At 39.6% G+C, this 19,619-nt stretch overlaps 1 protein-coding gene across 1 annotated transcript in view; it reads right to left on the minus strand.

The window, feature by feature from the left end:
• ALDH1L2 (aldehyde dehydrogenase 1 family member L2) overlaps positions 1–19,619 on the minus strand; it is a 56,687-nt gene that overhangs the window by 11,322 nt on the left and 25,746 nt on the right. Inside the window, exons 4-17 of the mRNA XM_019543897.1 lie at positions 18,557–18,722; positions 17,298–17,399; positions 14,085–14,174; positions 11,487–11,621; positions 10,952–11,077; positions 9,172–9,263; positions 7,729–7,876; positions 6,192–6,311; positions 4,905–5,032; positions 2,538–2,688; positions 2,001–2,071; positions 1,777–1,882; positions 1,240–1,327; positions 338–431 (exon numbers count right to left, since the gene is read on the minus strand). Of these exons, the coding sequence (XP_019399442.1) occupies positions 338–431; positions 1,240–1,327; positions 1,777–1,882; positions 2,001–2,071; positions 2,538–2,688; positions 4,905–5,032; positions 6,192–6,311; positions 7,729–7,876; positions 9,172–9,263; positions 10,952–11,077; positions 11,487–11,621; positions 14,085–14,174; positions 17,298–17,399; positions 18,557–18,722 (1,617 nt within the window). The remainder of the gene's footprint in view (positions 1–337; positions 432–1,239; positions 1,328–1,776; positions 1,883–2,000; positions 2,072–2,537; positions 2,689–4,904; positions 5,033–6,191; positions 6,312–7,728; positions 7,877–9,171; positions 9,264–10,951; positions 11,078–11,486; positions 11,622–14,084; positions 14,175–17,297; positions 17,400–18,556; positions 18,723–19,619) is intronic.

The following is a 19,619-nucleotide window of genomic DNA, read 5'->3' on the forward strand; positions in this document are numbered from 1 at the left end:
ACCACCACTCTCTGGGTGTGGCCCTCCAGCCAGCTGGCTGACTGGTGACACTACATCACTGTTGCAATGCACTACAGTAACGTAGAGTCTACAGGCAAAGACCATGTTCCTGCAGCTACGTTGCCGTAGCAATGCACTCCCTCAGTATAGTGCTACAGCGATGTAGGCTAAAAATAACCATGCAAGCCACAGTACAGGCTGTTACTGCACCATCATTTAGTACTTCCAAAAGGAAGAACTAAATGATGGCACAGTAACAACGGTACCATAGGGGCACGTGTAGACGTGCCCACTGTTTAACTGATAGGATAAAAATATCTAAAAATGACCACAGTACCTCTTCATAATCTGTTTGCCAATTGGAGTTGAACCAGTGAATCCAAGTTTGCGAATATCTGGATGTTCAGATAAGCGCTGTCCCACTAAACCACCTGTGCCATTGTTTGGATAAAGGAAACAGTTGGAAAATATATATAATTCTAGTTCTGATGCAAAATAAGGAAGCTACCCGTCAACCCAATGAATTAAATATTACAAAATTAAAACAACACATTTCCTCCCTTATTTAACTAGCAATGCTTCAGATTAATGAAATTAAAACCATACCAACAGGACAAATCTTCACCAGTGAGCTGAGAACTTCACTTCTAATATAACTACAGCTAGTAATACCTAACACTTGGATTAGCTGACATGAATGCTGTTTTACTAAATCTACCTCATACAGTTAACTTGGAACTAGGCTTCTTCACTAAAGAAAACTTGTGTTTAATTGTAATTGTATTACCCAACTGAACTCTTCATGATGCTGAATTTAACCTGCCTAAACTGACCAATCAGTTACAATCAGCATCATGTTGGCTAACTTTATTTTCATGATTGCATTTAAACTTGCTAATATTTCTTAGCAATGACAAGCCTTTGAAAACATGTGAAGTCATATTACTGAGGGCAATAGGTTTCTTTAGTATGAATCCTTTGAAAAAATGTATAATTATTACAGACATTTGGAGCTTTCAGTTCTGAGAATATATATCTAATCACTATCTGCTCTGCAATATAAACAGATCTTAAATGAATAAGGGGATAAGACCACTCAGTGTACTTTTCACCAAGAAGTCTACGGAGATGAAGTATAAGGTTGCCAATATCAGCACAACCAAGTCCTTTACAACTTTTCATAAGCACAAATCATATCAAGTTTTATTCTGAATAAACAAGATGAGGTCAATGTTTTACCTGAACCAGGCAGAATATTTATAACACCCTTTGGAAATCCTGCTTCAGCAGACAGCTCTGCAAACTTTAAGGCAGTCAGAGGAGTCACCTAGGGAAAAAGATACACAATAGTCAGAGTAGTTAAGTAAGCCATGACATTTTTAATGCACAATCATGTTACAATATACATCTTGCATTAATTCATATTCTTGTCCACAAAGGTGGCAAAGAAAAATCGACTTTCCCTTCCAAAAAGAAATGTATCTGTTCATGTTCTCAAAGTCATGTTCTGACTATATGTTCATCTCACTGCGCAATGTCCTCTCTCCCTCTTCTGTCCCATAGCTCCAAGCAACAAAAAATATCACAGGATATATATATAGTGACAATTTGGTTCTGTAATTGAGACTCCCTTGCATCAGTGTAGGAACACTTGTTGCTTTATATGCTTTTTAGGGAATGTAACAGGTCTATCAATGGACAAAGTCAATGGGAACTTTACCTGAATAGGGACTGGAGGATCAGACATGTACTTTGCATTTTGCCTTTTGATTTTACCTGTGCTGGTTTGAGAACTAATGTGTTGCCTGCAGCCAAGCATGCTGCACTCTTCCATGCAAGCATCATCAGCGGGTAATTCCAGGGGATAACTATTGCACAGACACTTGAGATTGGGGAAAAATAGGAAAAAGATGATATTTTTAAACAAATTTTGAATGTCGCTTCTATTTGTTAAGGTCAAAATTAGTGTACCGTCACAACAAAAAAGACAACAATCTTACCCTATGGGTTCCTTCTTGGTGAAAGTTAGGTTATGGTTTGGGCGTGCATGGTTAATTGGGATTGTAGAGCCCTGAAAAAAAGACATCAGATTGTTCTTAAAATATATCCTAAAGGGAAAATTAGAATACACTGGTTGTCCAAACACATTACTCAATCAATAAATACAATAGCAAAAAATTCTTCTTAAAGCCACATAATAACTTTCTGTAAATTGAATACCAGAAAAGATGCAGGAATGCTGCTGGTGTATAACCTAAGAATGATGCATCTCTGTTATGATGCTCTATATTTCAATCAGCTTATCTGGTATTCAGAGTAGGATTCTTAGGTCCTTGTTTCCCAATCAGATATGCTTCTATTACACTTCTAGGATAATTCACACCAGGTAAAAGTCTCATTCTGTCCCTCATAGTGTTAGATTCCCCATGCTAATGTGGCCCTTTTAGTCTGTATGTAAAAAAAAGAAAATTCTGCTTATGAGTAAGAGTACAGTTATTTCCAACTTTGCACACATGCCGAGATACGCATTAGCTTGCCTGAATTTTGTCGCACCACCCAGCAAAGTATCGGAATGTTTGCACAGACATGCCAACATGGGTCTTCAAAGCTAAAGTGTAGACAGCTCCTGAATCAATGGTCTCAATTGTTGCTAATTCCTCTTGTTGTTTCTCCATTAGGTCTGCAAGTCTTTAATACAACAAATGAAAATAAAAATAATGCTGGGGAATAACATTTTCAGCTATGTCCTAAAAACCAGATTTAGTACTTGCAAAACACTAAACCTCACTCAGGAAATTTTCTGTGACTTCTAAGATTACAGAACTGAAGCCTTAGACTATTTGTTAACTTTACTAATGGCCTGAGCTGAACTGGGCCATATAAGCAGACACTTTATGCTTATGAGGAGTCCCAGAGACTCTGCTTAGCTAGAAAAACTTGCCTGGATGAATCTGTTTGTACATGCAGTGTCTTGCTTAGACCTTCCTTTACAACAGTAGCCCAGGTTTATCTAGTTTATTTTTTCAGCCCATGTATCTGCCTCCATTTTGTTACTCATATACCCAGTACATGTTTTCATACGTGATTAGGTAAGTGCTTTTCTCTTACAGTAATACATATTAAAAGATAGATTACGTTCTATTTTCCACATGAACGGTCAAATAAGTCTCATGTAAAATATTTATAAAAGGATGACATATATGGAGTTTTCTTTAATAATTATGAAAGCTGGAAGTTGGCCCAGAACTGACCAGAGCATTTTCTGTAGGATATAATAAAATGGATATTTCACTGAAGGAAAGAAGGAATAGGCTCTTCCTAATAGTTGTCTAAGGATCTGAGGCTTGGAAGCCTCAAATGTGGCTAACCTGCATTCCTAGGTAGCACCCACAAAATCCAATCTGAGCAGGGTGGGTCATACAGAGGCCTTTTCTCTAACATAAAAGGTTCAACCAATATAAAAGCACTGCAATATATATAAATAAGAAAAAAAAAAGAGCAACCCTCCCAGTGGGGTCTCAGGGTATACACAGATGTAACAGTGATATCAATATCCAAGAATACTGTCATATGCTGTTACAATACAATCATTATATTCACATGATTCTGTAGCAATGCAAAGGTAGCAAAACTGTACCAACTTTAATCCTGCTTCATTCAGGGATAACTCAGGGTGATTTAGCCAACTTGTATCACTGAATAGTTGTGTAGACATAACAGATTGTAACAGCTGTTGTGCGTTTCTGAGCACCAGCCTGTTTGTCCATATTTTTAGCCCATACCTGCAAAAATGGTCTTTGGCTACTAGGGCTTAATCCTGTTCCTCAGATGGAATAAGCTGTAAAAGCCTTGTTCCACAGTAATGTTGGGCAGCTCCTGGAGCTCTTAACCCCTGGACTGTCCTCACATTAACACCTGAAACTGGTTTTAAGTGCTTGTTAAGCAGCTCAAAGTTATGCTACTCCAGAGCAGGATTCTTTCTGATCTGTGTTAACTAGTTCATGTTACACTAAGGTGTAGCCACCCCACTCGTCCCCCACCCTCATCCACTGGCACAGATTAGGCCCACTCCCCTGCCTTCCCTCCCCAGCACCCCAGATCCCTGCTCGCTTGTGGCTGCCTATGGTGTCTGTCTTGGGGGAGCAGGCAGGGAAGGGTTAACCAACCTGCCTGCCCAGCAGCCATTGCCATTGCTCTTGTGCAGCTCACACTGTCATGTGTAACAAAGCCCTAACAGTTCTTATCTGGGCTTTATCCCCTAAGATCAGGTTTAACAAGATGCATTTTTAACTCAAGATTGTTCACTCATTCACAAGGGGCTTCATTAAGATGAACCCTGGTACTCCAACCTGGAGGTGACCTATAACTTGTCTATTTTGCAGTCTGAATGTAGCTGAGGCCCAGGTTATAGTGCTTGACTTCTAATAGTCTTCCAGTCCCTACCTGTGGTTTTATTTTCCAGCCAAAACAAATATGCCAGCAAAACTTCACCATGCAGAATAAGCCTGTAAGTGCATGTAGACTACTTTTATTTTTAAATCCTTTCCCCCCAGAACAGATGACACAGAAAAATACAATCGAGTTGAAAAGGACAATTGCATCAGTCTCAGGCTCACAGAGGGAATAAATGTGGGTACCCAAAGTACAGCTGGGCTGTAGGGAAAAAGCAGGCAGTATACACTGAATAGGTCTCCATCTCAAAGGGATGGAACCAAGACATTCTGTTTTGATACAGAAAAGAAGAGACACAAGATATATGGCGGAAGAGCAGAAAGGTGTTTAGTTAGCCCCTATAGCTTTGACAAGAGATAAGGAATGTTCATCATATTCAGAGACGTTTTGCTATGACTTTTCAGAGCACATAAAAATAAATACAAGCAAACAAAATGCCACCACTTACATACCTGTACATTAATCTTCCCCTTTCTCTTGCATTCATTTTTCCCCATTCACCATTTTCAAATGCATCTTTTGCTGCTGCTACTGCCTTGTCAACATCCTCCACTGAGGCATAAGATACCTTAGCTATTATCTGTCAGATTGAAACATGGTGTCATAAAGAGTGCTTCCCTTCTTCTAAAAACTTTTACTTGGCTATAAACAAGCACTTAATATTCTGATGATGACTTATCATGCCTTTATCAGTCAGGTTCAGAAAAAACTCAGAAGCTACTGAAGGTGGTAGAATTGGGAGGACTGTGCATATAGTCCAATTCTGTTCCTAAGCCCTGATAACAGCAAAGAGTTTCATCATACCGTTTACTTTATTTTTGAAGTATTAAACTGATATGGTACTGAAGAAGTGGGAAAGCTTAATATATGGTACTGGACTATGACATAATAATACCTGAAAATGCTAGAGTATTGTTTGGATGTTCCAGTGCCTTGGAAGGCAACATCTTCCACAGATTCAGGTTTTTTTAAGGTACCTAAAGCTAATGCAGAATCACTAAGATCCGATTCCATTTCACCTTGGAAAAATCAAAATTTGCTGATACAACAAATTCTTTTGACTTCAGTGGATTTTAGTTGATTCCAGATTTTCAGTACCACATGTGAAATCAGAACCAAGCTTATTATGTATTGTTTTTTCAGTTAAGAGTTGCTCAACCAAACTATGGCACTTTTTGAAAATAAAGAAATGTGTTCTGAGGCTAAGAAGCCATTTGTCTTAAAGCCAACTTAAAGGGGCATTCTCTAAAGCTAAATTTGGTCCAAAATGTCAGATTTATAAAGTTAAACTCTTACAAAACCAACGATTGATGTAAGTATTTCTAAGAAAAAACAATTCCAGTGATAACACTTTTGAACAAATAATCATTTCTCGCTTCTGTTTGCAAAGCTCAACATAGCACAACTAAGCTAAAGCATTCAGGCTGCCAGTGAAACTGACCTAAAATAAACCATGAACAAATTAGCCAAGTTTTACTGTTTAGATTAAGAAAAAATGCAAAAAGCTAACAAGGAGTATAAAAATTAGGAAGTAAAAAATAGTTGTTAATATTTTTCAAAGTGTAATATAAGTTTATAATGGAAGTAATAATAATCTTATTAAATAATAAGGTTATATTATAAGATAAACATAAATACTGTGCGATTTCAACTTGGCAGTATGTTATCAGTATTTTAGATTATCAAGATACAGATTTTTCAGAATAAGTGATTATTTATCAGATGCAGAAACTACTCACTGATCCATCTGTTGGGTTTATTGTGTCATATGTTTTTCCATCTTCAGCATCCATAAACTGTCCATTTATAAAACACTGATAAGGCATCTTCACAGTCATATTGTTTACAGTTTTTGAAACCTAACAATTAAACAAAAGATTTCAATTTGTCTTACATGTAACAGGTCAAAGTACTTTTCAATTTGGTGAAACAGTGAATTACAATGTTTAATTGCAACATGCATAGCCATTTTTCAGCCAAATATTAGGATGCATATGTGGCTGTCAGTATCTCTCCATAAAGTAACACTAAAAAGAAAGTGATTTTCCCTCTGCACAGGAATGTCTGAGTTAAAAGATGGATGAATTAATTTCTGTGCTTTTACCCCTCAACCTCCAGGACCAAATATTCATTAAGGACCAAGGTCAGTGAGGTATTTAAGCGGGTGTGATTTTTATGAATGTTTATTTAAGTATCCCCTTGAATTCTAGCAATTCTGCCCAGATTCTCTGCAGCCAAACACTGCCCTGCCCTCTCAGGTTAGGACAGTGGTCACCAACCAGCTGATCTTGATCTACTGGTTGATCTTGGAGCCTCTGACAGTCAATCTCAGTCTGTCAGAGGCTGCGGGATCGGGAGCAGCAGGACGCACATGGCTGGGCTGAGCTATGCCCCCTGACACCTGGGCTGGGCTGGGTGAGTGGGGTCAGAGCCTGGGTTGCTTGTCCAGGAGGTGGGGGAGTGGGGTGGGGACAGGTAGGGCATGGGGGTGCAGGCAGGTGGTGTGCAGTAGATCCTGGTGTGCCAAAAAATGATCTTTACCATAAAAGGGTTGGAGACCACTGGGTTAGGGCTTATGTGGACACAAGTGTGGATATTTGGTTCCCTGGGGACAACAAGCAGTGGGATACCTTGTGCTGCTGCTAGTTGTCCCTGGGGAACACCTGTACCATGCACCCTCTGGTGCATGGCAGGTTACTCTGGGTGTGGTAGGGGAGGCAAGGACCTGCACTAGGCCAGCCCCAGCAGCCTTACTAGGAGTCCTGGGGGCTTCTTGGGGCTGCAGCAGCAGCAGTCCTGCTGCTCAGAGCCTGACCTGCAGCCAAAGCTTGGTTCTGGTTGGCCAGGTTCCAGTTCTGAGTGGCATGTGCTGCCCCCACGTGCGCCACTCTGTGTTTTTTTTTGTTGTGGGTTTTTTTGACCCCTGGATATCCAGGGGTCAAAACCCTACCACCTGCTGCTCCCTTGCAGCTGAATGTGTGGTATGTGGTGCTGCAAACGTGTTTGTGGTGCCACATACTGCATGGCCATGGTCATTTGGATGCAGCCGTTGGTGCCATGGATTAAGTGACTGAGGTATACTATAGCAAGGCAGTGTAGGGAGGTTTACCTGCCTAATATGCACAAATTTATCCAGTCCTATTTATCTTTCAGTTCCATAAAGAATGGAATTAATCAGTGACAAATAAATAAAAATGGCAGAAACAAAATTAATATAGCATAAAAGAAAGCAAGCAAAAAGTCAGTGAAACAAAACACACACACACAAAGACTTACATAATCTACGATTAATTCTTCTTCTTTGTCCTCTCCCCTCAATCTCCTCACAAGCATCTGAATAAAGTCTGCAAACTTAGTGGCCATATACACATCTTCATTATGCAGTTGAAGTCCACTATACTTTTGTTTGATCTCTTCAATCATTCTTAAGATTGCAGAGAAGAAATAAATTGAATTATAAATTAAAGGCTTATTCAAACAACTAAATCATTAAAAAGGGGTTTTCTGTGTGGTTTTGTGTATACTGATTTCCCTATGTGTTATTGCTTGGTGATTGTGTCATATTAGTGACAGCCATTTGGGCTGAATGGTGTCTTCAGTTATACATATTGAATATATTGGTATCAAGGAAATAATTCAGCCCAATGACTTGAAATACTCTTGGGCACATCTACATATGCTAGTACTGTGCAGCAATAAACTGAGAAGCTTATTGCTCCCAGGAAGCTTCCAGGCACACAATTTACACATGTGTCTGGACCGCAACACGCTGAGCCAGGTCTAGACTCCCGCAGCTGGCAAGGGGCTCTGGGGGCAGCCTAACAGCCCGGGGCTGCTCTGAACAGGCCCCAGTGTGCTGCAGAGGGTCTGTCTGGGGCACAAGGGCAGGCAGTTGGCAGGCAGCCCCTACACTGAAGCACCCTTGTGCCCCAGCGGGGTCAATGTTTACACATGCATTGCTGAACATGAAAAACTCTGCTGAAGGGTAGTACTTGTATTTACAAGTCAACTCTGCAATAAATGTCTCATGTAGATGTGCCCTTTGGTAACATTTTAGGACTGAATAGCAAATGACAAATATCTGTTATACAAATATGTCACTGGGCTATCTAGTTTGGCTAGTAAGATCTGAAACATGTTACATTTAGTAGACTTTTTGCATGGAAGTGATTCTGGATAAAAAGGGGCTATCATAGGATAGTCTTGGACACTTGGATTAGAGAAAAGAATGAGGTTACCTGGCATGACCTGACACAGAATAACCTTACTTCATTTGCAAAATCAGGGCTCAGTCCTTCTTGTACAAAGGCTTACTGATACCACTGGGAGTACTCCATCGAGCTGAAGAATTAGGTTCCTCAATTTTGAAATTGCCTTTGGCAGAGAATTCTGAAAGACACATATCTAAATATATTTGCCATGGCACAGCCTTTATTGTGGCAGAACTCCCAATGAGGAAAATATTATTGAAGTCCAGAAGAATTCTGCTCGAGGAGTGCAAGATTGGACCCTGCTCATATAGCTCTGTCATTCCCCTATTAGGTTTCTGAGGGCAAGGAAGTATTTTAAATTGTCACAATAAAAATATTTTGTTGTGAAACTGATTTACGGGTAAAAGAAAGGAAAATCACAGATACCGTGGGTGCCGTCTCAACTTCACTACTACTGCAACTTCTCTACAATTGCTTTGAAACATAGTTACTTAACATATTTAGTTACCTGACAACATGCATAGAGGATGCTCCAGATTTGAAGAAGTCAGTAGAATCCTCAATTACAGGAACGTTAGTCAAAATTCCAACCCAAATGGACTAAAAGTAGAAAAAATAACTGTATAGAATAATATAGTAGTAAAAATAAACCTCTCTAATAGCAAGAGGTATAGTTTCACTGACACGCTCATATATTTGCCAAACAATATGTGTTTCTAAACATAGCAATTTAATCAAAATGTATTATTTCTAGGGTTCCTAAGATAAGAAACCAGACAACTGAATAGAAACAAAGAGCAGGTAGTTTACTTGTTCAGTTTCCAAGCCTATTCCACCACCCAGTTCTGTGCCCCAAACAGTTCTTTCACTCTACTTTCAGGACTACTCTCATGAAAGTTTCTCTTGCTACCTGCTGACTTTCTGGTTTTTACACAGGTGAGCTTTTCAATTTCTTATCCCCCGTGTTTGCAGTCAGTCCCAAGGAAATTCTTTGGACTGTATGGGTTAGTCTACCTCAGGCTTCCCCATGAAGTAAATTAGCTAGTAGACCATAATACCTAAAATACTGCTTCCATTTAGCTTCAGAGGATGCTTAGTAAACCTCAGCTATAATAAGGTCTGTGATTGTTTATAGCTCAAACATGTACTTTATGGCAGCCATTAATACCTTTCAGCATAACATTACTGCCATTAAAGGATTCCTTTTGTAATATGTATTAATATGTTCTACATATGCAACAAACTTTAATAAAATGGCAATAATTTTCATGCTCATCTTTATTGTAACCTTGATCTTCCAAATAATAGCTCCATATTGCACTTTTAAGATCCAATCCTGTAAGGCATCTGGAGGGGCTAGGAAGAACTGGAGGATTTGATGCTTATGGGGCAGGGACTTTTGGTCCTTGGGGGCACGTCAACATGTGCATGGTGGCAAAGTAAATAACTCCACCGTGGGTCAGTACTTGTGTTTGGCAATACGAGCCCATGTTGGAGTTAATTAGTTTACTAATCCTAGTAGCACTGCATGTGTAGACAGTGATGTTCTACTGCAGAGCTAATTAGTCAACTCGGCAATAAATGTCTTGTGTAGACATGCCCTGGGCCTAATAGGAGGAAGTAAAAATGTATTGGATGGATACTACTACAAAAATAACTGATGTAATAGCTGACAAGATCAATGTTGAAATTATTATAATTAGGTTAACCTTCCCCTGAGATGAATGGTACAGACCATAAAACATTCATCACCACTTCGACCAATGCTTGTCCAGGCAGAGGTGGGGGTGGGGACAGTGCTGGGCCTTGGGCCCAATCCTGGCATGCAAGGAACTGCAGAGTGGTAGAGCTGGGCCCCAGGACCTAATCCCAGTGTTGGGGGCTTAATCGCAGTGTGCTGGGGTGGAAGGAGGTGGTTTCAGGCCCTCACGGACCAATCTGAGCAAGATGGAGCACCACCAGCTCCCTAGGGACCAATCCCCGTGTGCAAGGAAGGGTGGGAGGAGATGACTTGCTCCTGGTGCCTGGGTCAGGGAGGGGTGGTGCTGGACCCCAGGCCCAATCCTGGAGTGTACAGTTTGATCCAGCTGCAAACTGGCCCTACACCACTCATCTAGCCAAAAGGTTGAGTACCAGTGACATAAAAGAAATGTCCTTTACTTGATTGTATATGCTTTATTAAAAAAAATCTTCCACATTTAAATAAAAGTTATATCTTGGCTGTAGCAAGACAACTTTAATGATTTTCCTTAACGTGATATCCTAATAAAAGCATTTTACAGAATTACCTTGATGTCCTCTGCCATCTTTTTTTCTTCTTCTGTTAGTTCAATAGCACTTGTTTCACCAGCAGCAAAATATTTAGATGCAGGAATCATTTTTCCATCTTCAAACTGTAAGTTTCTCACAAGCAACTGAAAAGGGGAGGATATAATTTCAATCATTTGTGATAATGTGAAATATTGTAAAGGGAGGTTTTAAATATTATTGTGATGCTTCAAATAATAATGAAAAGTAAATGACTTGCAGGAAATATGCTATGATAAAGATAACATTAAATGTTCTTTTCACTATGGCAAACTTAACTACATTTTAAAGTAAAAAAGAAACTAATGTGCTATGTGGTAGGAAATAGCAAAGTCCTACATCATACTTTTTGTGGAATGATAGGAGATTGTCATAGTTGTGTTTGATGACTTGACTAATTATTATATTTGAAGCTTTTGAATAGTATAAAATATCCACCCATTAAAGTTCCCCCCTAAATTGCTCAGTCCATATTTGTATTTATCTGATACAGTATTTACCTTGTTTAGTACTTACCATCTTTCCATCGTTACCAAAGAGTACTAGCCCGTTTTTGGTTACAAGTCCTGGTTTTGTAGCACCTTCTATTGCCAAAGGTTGCCCAGAAGGCACTGAGCCATCAAACAGTGAGGACCCATAGAAAGTAACCACCTAAAAACCAAATCAAATGAAACATATATGGTTCCTATGTGTTTCTTTTATATTAATATTGTTTTCCAGATGTTACTTGACAAAAGCTCTTTTATATTCACACATAAATTGTAAAATGTGTGTTACAGTAGTATCATGACAGTTCTGCAACCCAGAACATGCAAGGCCTTGCACAAATGTCTGGCCAGCCTTTGGGGGAACAGGCACAGTATCCACTATTTCTCTGTCTACTGTACTGTGCCCACTATGCTAATACCCAGAATTTGAGGAGAGCCAACAGGCAGTGCTGTGAATATAAGTATTAAATAGTAATTATACAAGGACTATATTGACCAGCCTTGGAGAATCACCTAATAAAAACTACTGTGACTCAGTGATAAGCATTGCTACGTGCCCGTGTGCTGGACATTCCCCTTAGTATGCCAACAATATTATCACCAGAACCCAAGGGCAAGGGGAGTAACTGCCAGCAGGCTGTTACTCTCCTTCTCATTCAGGAACAAGTGATCAGGGAAATGGAGTGAGGAAATTCTTGCCTCTAACTGCCTTTGATACAGCTGCATGTAAGTCTCCATGAATGCAAAATAAAATCATCAGTTTGGCTCTGATCAAATATATTTTCTTCTGTTGCTCTTGACAAATGAAAAACTGGAAACACTGGTTTTGATGAACTCAGAAAAAAAAATGTTTCATTTTCAAGCACTAGTAAGAATAGCAAACGAAAGGAGGTAGTCACAACACTGTGGAAGGATGAAGTGATGCTCCTATTTTACCTAACAGTCCTTTTGTTAAGTCATTTACCTAGGATGTGGGAGACCCCACTTCATTTCCTTTTGCTGCCTGATGGATTCTGAACCTACATGACCTACTTCCTGTACGAGTGCAGCCACCCCTGCCAGCAGTGTACTATGGACTGTACTGTACTGTGTACTGTTCTGGGGTGGAATGATCTGAACCTCTCCTGTTTTGCTTTTCATAAATAATTAAAGATTTATTGGAGTCGGCCTGGAATCTAGTTGCCCCAACTCTCAAATGTTCTAATCCTTAAGTTAGAGGCGCATTCTTGCTTTCTGTCTTACTGCTTACTTCAATATATTAAACCAGCTGGAACAGCTTCAGCAGGAAGGACTGAAGGACACAAACCTCTGAATACTTCAAACCAGGTGGCTAGGATGTTCATCCCAGATATGGTATTCCTGAGCCTTGCAAAATTAGTTATGCAAAGTGTGGTGGGTAAGGGCAAGCACTCTTAATTCTGCTCCACAATATTTTATAGCTTGGTGGTTAGGGTGCTCTACTTAGAGGCAAGACAGGAAGCCAAAAAAAAGCTTTTCAGGTAGAGGAAAATTATTTAACCCATGTCTCCCTCATCCTAAGTGATTCAGTCATGGAGCATTCAGTGAAAACAGGATGAAACCAACAGTAGCAGTTCAGTGAATCTGGCTGTGGACATTTTTTCAGGTGACAATATTCAATTAATTAGATACAAATTTGCAAATAGTTTAGGTACAATTTTCTGAAGGGAAGGGAAGACTAGGGGGAGCATATTTACTATATTATAAAAAAACTGCCCAGCTTCATCAGCAAGCACAAGGAAGTCAATGCAGAAAAGGAACTAATATGTAGTAGCGGAAAGACCTGAACGAAATGACTTCTTCCAGCCTGTGAATGGGTGGGGAAGGACAGACTGGATTGTGACTGTAAGAATCAGAGTTAAGAGTTGGTTCCTGTTCCCTTCCTGGGGCGGCACAGCAACATCCTTCCTCCTGCTCAAACTCATCTATTCTACGTAGCTTCTTATACCATGTGCTTGCCAGTGGCACCTGGATTACAAAGTCAGATCCAGCCCCAAGGGAAAGCCTACTAAAATCTCTTGGTATCCATACAACTGCCACCAAGCACTGAAAGAAGCCACTGGTTTCAGTATTTTAAGCAAGGAAAATCTGAATCAAGGGCACACTGCCTGTTATAAAATTGAAATTAATGGTTTTGTAATAAAGTGAAATTTACTTTTTTTTCTGTAAATGGTTCCAAAAAACTCTATTACAATTTCCTTTTATGTTTCAGTAGCTTACATCATTTTATTCTGGGTATGACATTGTGATGCTAATATCTTATTACGAATGAGAATGTATGCCTACCTACTTCCCACAGTACCTAGCATACTCTTGCCCTACCTTCCCCACTTACTGGTGTTGCATAGTGCGCCGTTCATTTCAGATGTATGTTTTTATCTTTCCTTGAACTCACTGATCCCATTATAGGAAATTAACTATTGAATGTGGCTCTGATGACCTGTATACTTGCCTAAGTGGCTGTTCTAGGCCTATACTCTGATTGTTATCAGATGAAAATTAATGTGAGCATCCATGAGAAAATACCACTCATCTGTAGCTCCTGTTACAAAAGCAAGGTGCCCACAGGGCAGACAAAAAAGGATACTCTTAATTTCACAGAGCATACCTGGTCATTTATTATTGTCCAAGCTCCTGGTACTTTATCATGCCCTCGGATCCAGTTGTGCAAAGCAGCTGCAGGCTGGTCCCAAGAAATCTAGGAAATTGAGAAGCAGTCTATTGGACTTTATAACCACTTATTAACATAATTACTAATGTTTTATTAATATAGCAGACTGATGCAAGGAGTCCAAAGAATGTGTCAAAGCTGAAGGCAAGGGGCATGGCCGGATCAAATTTTGTTAAAGATCCTCTTATATAGTCCATGTAATCCTGCAAAATGTGTGCTAGAGTCTTGCACTTGTGATGTTATGGGATTTTTAAAAACTGTGAAAAACATTAATTAAAAATACCTTGGTATTTAATAGTTTCTCTCTAACTTAAATATTAGAGCATATTTTAGAATTATGTTATAACTAGAGTAACCATACATCCCAGTTTGTCTGGGACAGTCCAGGATTTCATAGGCTGGTCCCACCTGGTTGATGAAGATTAAAATGAGTATCGTGGGTGAGGGGTGCAGTCTGGTAGAGAGGCAGAGCAACACAGTGTGCCAGAGAAGTGGGCAGGCAGGCACTACTTTCTGCCTCCCTTGCACACTATGCTGCTCTGCCTCCAGCAGTGCCACAGACCTGGGGCAGGGAGAGCGCCCTCAATTTCCTTATCGCCCTAGTAGTTATAACTGATGAAACTAGCCTTTTACAATAAAGAAAGGGAGAGGAAGAGAAAGAGACACTGTCGCCCTGTACTCCTTACTCAGGCAGAACTCTTAATGCGTCTGAGTCTAAGGGAGGGATACAGACATGGGACCACAGATGCCAACGTAACATGCATCACAAACATCTGTGCCATATTATACAAACAAAATTAAAAAACACTACATCTTTCTTAATGACTCATTTTAATTTCCCATATATTGTTCATGTTTAGTAAGCAACCATGCTCATTTGCCTTTGAGCTTTCAGTAGTGTTCCTCGAGAACTTCTGTTGAATGGGTCTAATTAGCAATTTCTCTCAGGTTCTTTCAGAACAGGTAGGATGCAGGACCATCCTTCCTTGAGCAGTTTTGTTGTTAGTTTGAACACTGTGTAGAGCACATACACAAGACAGCCAGAATTTAGTCCATGTCATATATCTTTCTAGATCACGCATCATTTAAGAAATCCAAGTGTAGATCTATTTGTCTCCTCAGAAACATCAGCCAAGAACTCTATATGCAGATAAAAAGGCAGTGGAAAATATTCTGAGCAAAGGCTTTCTCTATTCATGAGAGACTGAAAACTCTGGTTCGTAGACATTTTTTTTTCTGTTACTACTTACTAACAGTTTTGTACCATCAAAGCAAACATAAAAAAGGAGTGATGGCAAGCACCTTTGGTAAAGTCATAGTGGCCTTTGCAATCCTGGGTAAGGTCTCTTAAAAAGTGAGAAAAAATCAAAGATTTTTATACAGACAACCAATCAGGAACAACTGTATAATCTGTTACAACAGGGTGGTCTCTCCCTTTAAGAAGGAACAGTCAGCCTAGTTAAGAAAGCGGAGCTCTGGAGTATTTGGGTAAATAGTGTCCCACTGGGAGTAAGGGGATTGCTACATTACACTTAGATTGTGTTAACTGCACTTACAATGCTAGCATCTGAGCATTCAGTCTGAATAATGTGCTAAGTGCTCTCCTGTTGTAGCAAAGTTGCACCTTTTTGAGTGAAGTGCATCTCCTGATCCTTTTAAGTAACATCTGTTATGTTAATATGGGACTGCTCCACTAGTGAATATAGTCAATTGCTGTCCCAGGGCTGCAGGTCCCAGCCCCAGGACTTCACAGGAGTCTCCAACCAGCTTCAGTGGGTCCCCAGGCTGAGAGCAAAACTCAGCTGATATATATAAGGGCCTTGTTACATCTTACACTGTGAGCTGCAAAAATGCTGATAGGTGTTAGTGTTAGCTTGAGTTTGCAGCAGTCACACTTAAGGCCAGCAGGAGTCTGGAGGACTGAAAAGTAAGAATCCCCACCCCACTCCTGTTCTGGGTTTCCCCCCTGCCCTTGGGGTTTCCCCAGGGCATTACTTACTTGTGGCTACCCTTGTTGGGGGGGGGGGGGCAGAGAGCAGAAGTGGCCAGGCATATTCTCCCTTCCCTGCCTGCTCTCCCAGGACAGATTGGGGTTGCTGGGGTGGGTAGTGGTGGGGAGAGAGGAGGAGCAGTGTGCCCAATCCAGGCCAGCAGAGGATGGAGACAGATAAAAAGCTTATACTAAGGTGTAGTTTAGAATAGCTTCACTTAATGTAACACAAGCTAGGTAACATGGATCAGAGAGAATCCTGCCCTGGAGTGGCCTAATTTTGAGCTATGTAACAAGTACTTAAAACTAGTTTCAGGTATAAATGCACAAGCTAAGAGTACCAGGATCTGCCCACAATTATGTATACCAAGGCCCTAAGACTTCACAAAAAGTGTTTTGTTTAAAATTCATTCAGCTGTTTGGTGCTTTTCACAACATGAAATCTATTACTGGCACAGAATTCAGTAAGAGAAGGACTGATCCAAGTGCATTTTAAAGGCAGACTGGTAAGGAACAGCAGCTGTTGTACATGCACTGACTCAGTGTAAGTGATCCTAAGAAGGTTGTGAAGTTACTAAATATAAAGAGGCTGATAGAAAATATGATTTTGGCCTGTGGCACCATTATATATTCTTGAAATCTGTCCAAGAATTTTGGGTGAAGAGATTAACAAGATTATTTTTATATATATAAAAATATTAAGCTATTAATATTTTAATGGGACTTTTCAGGATTAGTCCCTTAACTTCTTTATAGATCAATAATCAGTAAAACTGGAATTTGGAGAGAAATGAGTAAGAATGATAGATTATTTTTGTACATTCTACCTATCACAGACTTGTTAACTGAGGCCAGGTCCTATATATGCTGCAGTAAGTGGGGAAAATTCCCATGGACTTCTTCTGGATCAGGACCCTTAGTCCAGAGAACTCTTGCAGTATAAAACAGAAAGTGTACCAGAGAAAGTATATACAGCAAGAATTATGTGTTTTTAGCTCAAGTTGGCTCACCCAAAATAGTTAACTTTCACTAAAATAGCAGTAAAGACAGGGTTCCCCTATACTCTTGAACTCCAGTTGCTAATCCAAGTTGTCTTGATTGCTATGTTAACCTAAGTTAAGAACATCCCTTCTGTTTCCAGTGTGGACATACTATTGTACCTGTGCATTTTCTTTCTTCTGGATCCCTTCATAAGTTGCCCCTTCTTCAGGCTGAGGCACCTGAGGAGCTTTACCATCAGCAATTAGCTGGACAGCTTCTACCTAAACAGAAAAAAACAGTTTTAACTGATTCAACCAGATTTTTGTCTTCGTTTACACTTGTCCTGCCTCAGTTATACTTGGTAAAGTCTGTAGAGCTGTCCCCTGTAAGGGGAACAGGATTTGGTGCTTTTTTATGTCTGAAGAGGTTTAACTTTACACACCAACAAGTAACTCCAATTACTTCAGTGAGACTATTCACTCACAATGCATAAAGCTAAGCATTCACAAAATTCTTTCCAGTGTCAGGACCTAATCAAGGACAGAATCTGACTCTATATATTTTCATTTAAACTTTTATTTTGTAACTGTTTGCAAAACCAGTAGTCACTTTGTCTATCGGCTGCCAAAGTTCAAGAGAAAGAAAAAATATTTTGTTTTTCAAAAGAATGCTTGTGTACTTCTCTTCTGTGCGTTGTATATCACATGCACCAACACATCTAATTCCAAAAATTAGGTTGAATTTTACCAACTGATCCACAAGTAAGTATAACTTCTGGTGATTCTGTACAACTGAACCCAAACCTGCAAATTCTTAACCCTACTAATTTCAGTGGACTATTCATGCAAGTTAGTACACCGCAGGTACCAGCAATGCGCAGGGAAAAAAAACCCAATTCTATAGAGACAGTTTTCTAATATGTTCAGTAAAGCTGGAATATTTGTCTTTCCACATATTCAACAATGTGGGAATAGGATCACTGTCTTCAGAAAAACCAAAAGGGATGAATCTTTAACACACTTTTTTTTTTTTTGGTTGTGTTTTTTTTTTTTTTTAAATTCAAAACCTTATTATAAATCTGCAAATCCCCTGTTTTTTAAGAGCTCTAAAAATTGCAGCTGGTTAGTTTAAACTTAAAATTTAAAATCAGTGGGTCAAATTTATCCTAAATGTAACTCCACTGAAGTCAAAGGAATTGCATCAGAAATTACTTTGACCTGCTTGCTTCTATGGAATATAGACTTAGTAAAAAATACTTCAGGTCAGATTTCCAACATATCAGCACTGGAAGTTAAAAGAGATATGTAGATTTACTCCAAGTGAAATGCTGGGCCAAATTATTTAATATCTTATTACCTTTTATTTGTCTTCAGACTCCAAGAGGATTAGAAGGGGCAGGTTCTTCCTTATAAAATTTATTTAACATAGATAGACATACCATAGCTTTCACCCCTTCCGGAAAAAGAAAGCGATTATACAGGTCATCCACAGTATCATTTGGTTTTATATCACATTCTTGTTGCAGAAGAATTGGTCCAGTGTCCAGACCATCATCAGCCCAGAAAACAGTAAATCCTGCTTTCTTATCTCCTTGGATTAAAGTCCTATAAATAAAATATTTTAGAATAAATACAGATAGAATGACTGTAGTAAAAAATATTAATCTATTCATTAGCAGTTTATATGCCTGTTGCACTCAAAAGGGGGAGGGCTGAGAACCTATTAGTACAGTGATTTCACTAATCTTATTTAGGGAACTACTGGTTTGACATGCTTGGTTCACATACAAAGATGTAAGGAAAGCTGTGACTTATATCTTACGTGTTGCAACTTGCAGTCCACTGCTGCTACCTCAGTCTACATCACACGGTTTATATGTTATTTTAAATGAATTACGAATGGAAATATTTAAGTGGTGCAAAATTTCTGCAGCTAACCATGATGCTTTTTGGATGTATGTTACTAACAAAATAATACTTATGGGCGTCTATACACATGCTCTGGGGTGGAGGGGGCATTTGAATTACAGCGGCTCTTGGGAACCACTGTAATTACACAAGACACTGCAGGTGTTTTATTCTGTGTCCCACACTTCAAAATGGTGGTGGGCACACTTACTAAAGTTTGTTCAACGAGCTTTACTTAAAGTGCTCCTGCCACCACTTAAAGTGCTCCTGCCACACAGGGATGCTGAATACACGTGATGGCGAGGCTGCTGAAGAATTCCAATTAGAACGCTCTAGAAGACTCGATTAATTGAGACTAATCGAGATTAACTGAGTCTGCTCCGACGCGTTCTAATTGGAACGTATCGGAGCAGGTGTCTTGCACATGTACAGACACCCTATGATTTAACGGAGTTTGCTGTTTGAGTGTCTCAAAGTTATTTACTCAAACTCTTTACTAAACGGAGACCTGGTGGGATTCCACCCATGACTGGACCACGGGTATAGAGGGCTATACCCTGTACAGGAGGGATCGTGTAGACAAAAGGGGTGGGG

The sequence above is a fragment of the Crocodylus porosus genome, unplaced genomic scaffold (assembly GCF_001723895.1).
Source record: "Crocodylus porosus isolate Cpor-Errol unplaced genomic scaffold, CroPor_comp1, whole genome shotgun sequence".
NCBI classification, from domain to species: domain Eukaryota; kingdom Metazoa; phylum Chordata; order Crocodylia; family Crocodylidae; genus Crocodylus; species Crocodylus porosus.